Source organism: Vitis vinifera, chromosome 18 (genome assembly GCF_030704535.1).
Source record: "Vitis vinifera cultivar Pinot Noir 40024 chromosome 18, ASM3070453v1".
NCBI lineage: Eukaryota > Viridiplantae > Streptophyta > Magnoliopsida > Vitales > Vitaceae > Vitis > Vitis vinifera.
The window spans coordinates 29,633,224-29,638,094 of record NC_081822.1 but is presented as its reverse complement, the minus strand read 5'-3'; the positions used below and the strand labels follow the sequence as shown (position 1 = coordinate 29,638,094).

General features: G+C 30.2%; 1 protein-coding gene across 1 annotated transcript; it reads right to left on the bottom strand.

Annotated features, from left to right (window-relative positions):
* Positions 1–3,075: 3,075 nt before the first annotated feature.
* LOC100259679 (wall-associated receptor kinase 3) lies at positions 3,076–4,327 on the bottom strand. The gene has a single exon (XM_010667126.3). It carries the CDS (start codon positions 4,317–4,319, stop codon positions 3,099–3,101), a length of 1,221 nt encoding a protein of 406 aa, XP_010665428.3. The 5' UTR covers positions 4,320–4,327; the 3' UTR covers positions 3,076–3,098.
* Positions 4,328–4,871: the final 544 nt, after the last annotated feature.

Sequence of the window (4,871 nt, the reverse complement as noted above, 5' to 3'; positions counted from 1 at the left end):
TCATTTAATAATCCTTACGTGCATTTATATTTAGGAATACCTTTGTGTAGACATTTCTCCTATTTAGGTACATTTCTCCTCCCTCATTTATTTATTTTTGTTTCATTTTCATTCCTTAGTTTCAACTTGTCTTGTATTTATTAGTTACATATTCTAAAAGTTTTTTTTTTATTCATTATTATTTCGTTTTCTTCAGTAAATATTCTATTCATGTATTTTTGTTTGCGTTTTCCATTTTCTTCTGTAAATATGGGTCTGTTATTGACGTGTTAGTTTGTTGCAGGTTTTTTTATTTTTATTTTTATTTTATATATATATATATAAGTATATATATTAGTTCATTTTAAATTTCTTGTTCATATATTTTTATTTGTGCTAGGTTTTTTGTTCATTTATTTTTGTTGATTTATGTTGATTGTTTTATCATTTATTTACTTTTTCCCGATTAAATTAAGTTGCCCTGTTTTTAACACAACAAAAACTGTTTAGAAAATTATTTTTAATAAAAAATGCTTTCAGAAATTTATTTTAATAAAAGTTGTAGAAAATTCATTTAAAAAAAAGTTCTAGAAAACCTTTTTATAAAAAGTCCACAAATCCTTTTTTTAATAAAAGTCCTAAAAATTTGTTTTTAATATAAAGTTCAGAAATTGTTTTAATAAAAAAGTCCAAAAAATTGTTTTTCATAAAAATCCAGAAATTAATTTTTAATAAACTACCCAGAAAATAATTAATAAAATCTAAAAATCTCTTTTCAATAAAAGCGAAGATAAAATCCCTTTTCATTGTTCCCTTTAAATATTTCTTAAACTCTTTTTCTTAAAAATAATAACCTTTTCTAACAAATTTGATTTTCTTTGTAAATTTTAGAATAAAATTGTAAAGCTCTTTTGATTAAATTGATGAATATTCTTTATTTATTTATTTATTTTTATAAATAAAGTTCATTTTTTTTTTCTAAATAACTTTTTAAAGGAATTATATAAAAATATCTTTTTAAACAATAAAATTTGATTTGGAAATAATTTTCATAAATAAAAGTTGCAAAAAACCTTTTAAATAAAAATTGAATTGAAAGTTTTCTTAATAAATTAGTAAAAAATGTTTTTCTAGATAAAATCCAAAAAAAAGAAAGATTTTATTATTTTAGAGTTGAATTGAAACTTTCTTTTTATAATTAGACTAGTAAGAACCCTTTTCTTAGTAAAATCACCTTTCTTCAATAGTGATTTAGTTAATACTTCTTGAATAAAATTGTAGAGTCTTGATTTCAATAAAATAATAAGATTCAATTCTTTTGTAAATAAAATCAAACTGAAACATTCTTTTATAAATTTTTAAAAATCATTTTTTTTAATAATTTGTAATTTCTTTTAAAAGAAATTTAAATTGAAATAATTTTGTAAATAAAATTGTAAAAATTTATTGTTTTTTAAGCAAAGGTAAATAAGAATCATTTCTTGTAAATAAACTCAAATTAAACAATTTTAGTGAAATTTAATTCATAAACTTCCTTTAATAAAAACAAGAGAAGTCATTTTGAAAATAAATTCAAATTTGAATAAAAATCAAATCTTCTATAAAAATATTGAAATTTTGTGAATAAATAATTTGAAATCACTAATTTGAAATTGCTTTTAAACTCTTTGAAAATTTCTTGAAATTGTATTATGATTTGTGCATTTCTAATGTATCAATTATGTTTATTTTTGTAATCCAATTTCACCATTTAATTATTATTACTTTCTCAGTATTCATGTTTAATTAATCAATTGTCATGATATACTCCATTTGTTTAGTAGAGACTGTAAGTATACAGGTTTAAATAGGTGCTATGACTTATCACCTATCACCGTACTTTTTTGATAAGTAATCTGACCTTCGAATCCGTTTTTGGTTTGTAGACTATTTATTTATTTATTTTTAAATAAGGAGTCACACAATGTTTTATTTCTTATTTTGTTTCCTTTTTAAAAATAAACTAAAATAAATGGTGACTCTATTTGGGAGATGGTAGAAGAAATGAAAGCTCTCCAAAATAACTCTACTTGGGAGATGGTTGAGCTCTTTTAGAAAAAAGAAGAGAATGAGATGTAAGTGGGTGTTCTTAGTAAAGTACAAGTCAGATGAGATAATTGATATGTACAAAATTAGATTGGTAGCCAAGGGATATACCCCTACTCATGGAATTCACTATCAAGAGACCTTTGCTCCTATGGCTAAGATGAACACTGTTAGAGTCATACTCTCTCTTATGGTCAATCTGGATTGGCTAATAAGATAGTTTGATATAAAGAATACCTTTCTCCATGGTGATATGTTAGAGGAGGTGTACATGGATCCCCCTCTGGGGTTTACACCAAAAGGAGGCAAGGTATGCAAACCAAAAAAAGGATTTGTATGGATTAAAGCAGTTGCCAAGAGCATGGTTTGGCAAGTTGAGCTACTTGATGGAATGTGGTTTTAAACAAGCTATGATAGGTCCCACTCTGTTCTATAAGAGAGATGGTAATGACATGATTGTTATTAGTAGTAACTCTACAAAAATAGAGAAGCTTTGGAGCAAGGACTTTTCCTCTCACAATGGAAGTATACATTAGATTTCTTGGCTGAAATTGGTAACTTTGCTTGCGCACTTGTAGATACTCCCATTGAGATAAATCATGAACTTGTAGATACTCGGTCCAAACTAAATAAACATATATATGCTTGTGGAACCAAGGTTAATTTGCAGGGATACATTTCCAACTGAAGCTTGAAGAAGACCTCTTGTCCTCTTATTTAATCATAGTGAATCAATGGTTTAATTAATAATGAAATATATATATATATATATATATATATATATATAGCCACAAGTACAGCATGAAGGAATAGTGGAAAGTATTACACTTCACTGACCAGTAACAAAAGAAAATAGAAATTAGAACTTAAACAAAATTAAGTTTTAGTTAATAAGATGACCATAGTGCAGTCAAATACACCCATACAACTTTATTTTTCTTAATATTCTGTCTTATTTAACTAATTAATCAGGACACAGAAAACAGTTCATCATCTTTCTCTACTTTTCTTCATTTGTACCACACAGAAAACCATTATCTTGCATCACTTACTGGTAACAAGAAATTGCCCACCATGCTATGTGTAGCAGTGGATAATTCAGCACCACCCAAATAGCAGTGAGCTGATGATTTTCTAAGCAAGTATGCATTATCTTCTGGATTCTGTTCAGCATTTTCCCCAATCATTCTCACTATCTCTAGTTCCAACACTACTTCCTTCATTGTGGGTCTGTCCTCCCCTTTTATGCTTAGGCATCTTTTCGCAAGTTGAGCAACTTTCAAAATCTGCATATGGTTTCCATTGTTCACTATACAATCCTCAAGAACCTGAAATAAGCTGTCATCTTTCAGGGCAAAGAGGAAAAACATAGTTAGAATTCTCTGCTCCTTGGGTCTATCAAAAAATAGTGCTTTCTTGCCTGTGAGTAGCTCTACAAGGACCACTCCGAAACTATAAACGTCACTTTTCTCGGTCACTTGGTTTGTCTGCATAGACTCCGGGTCTAAGTATCCAGGAGTTCCCTGAACAGCTGTAGATAACTGAGTTTGATCCAATGGAACCAATCTTGAAGCTCCAAAGTCACACACCTTTACATTGTACTCCGCATCTAATAGTATATTGGTAGACTTAACATCTCTATGAATGATAGGCGTAGATGCCACAGAATGTAAATAATATAGGGCTTCTGCGGTTTGGATGGCAATCCTTAAACGAGTTTCCCACATGATAGCAGATGCCTTATTTTCATTATGTATGTGGTCGGAGAGGGTGCCATTGTTGATGAACTCATAGACTAGTAAAGGCACTTGTGTTTCCAAACAGCAACCCAAGAGTTGTATCACATGACGATGGTTTATTTGAGATAGAATACCCACCTCATTTATGAAGTCTTTACCTTGGCTTTGTTCCACCATCTTGGACTTCTTAATTGCAACAATCCTACCATCGGTTAAAGTTCCTTTATAAACTGTGCCAAAACCTCCTCGGCCGATGATATTGCTCTCATCATATTTTTTGGTGGCTTTCTCAAGCTCTTCAAAGGTAAAAATTTTAATTCTTGCGGTAGATCCTTGCCTGGAGAGTTGTCGTAGCTCTGAACCACCATTTTGTTGAAAATATTTCTTTTTGAGTTTGATGAACCTTCTTTTCTTCAAAGCCCAAAACAGCCAAGTGCTGCTCACCAATAATACGAGCAAGGCAATTCCAATGCCTAAATTAATAAAAATAAATTGAAAGTCAATTATCATTTTCATAACCCAGTCATCTTTACATAATGATCATAAGAGACAATTATTCTAATGTTTTTTACTGTAGTCTTTTATGATTGAAATTACTCAATCACAAAAAGTCTTGCTATCATATGGGCTGAGATAGAATTATTAGTAAATAGTAAGTGCACTGACCCATGGCAGCGTGAATCATTTGCAAGCGATTGGGAATACAGCGTTGACCATCGATTTTGCCATCTCCCTGGTACCACATGGGGCAAGAACAAGTATAATTTCCTTGGGTATTGACGCATGTTTCTGGATTTTCACACTTGTTGAGGATGGAATTCTCACATTCATTTATATCTGTGAAATCAAAAAGGAAAAGAATGAAGCCTAGTGTGAAGATACATTGGACAACTCGAAATATAAATTCAAGTACCTTGGCAACCAGACTCCAGGTATGGGTTCCCTTGGTAACCCTCTGAGCAGTTGCAAAGATAGCCCCAACCCGTTTTCCTCTTATTGCAGCTGCTGTTCCCCTTGCATGCGTAATTGGTCTGGCTGTTTTCATCTTCTACTTGACATGTTTCCTTG

Bases quoted from the DNA above. Each gene is read 5' to 3' on its own strand.
- LOC100259679 (XM_010667126.3), bottom strand. From the start codon at position 4,319: ATGAAAATGATAATTGACTTTCAATTTATTTTTATTAATTTAGGCATT.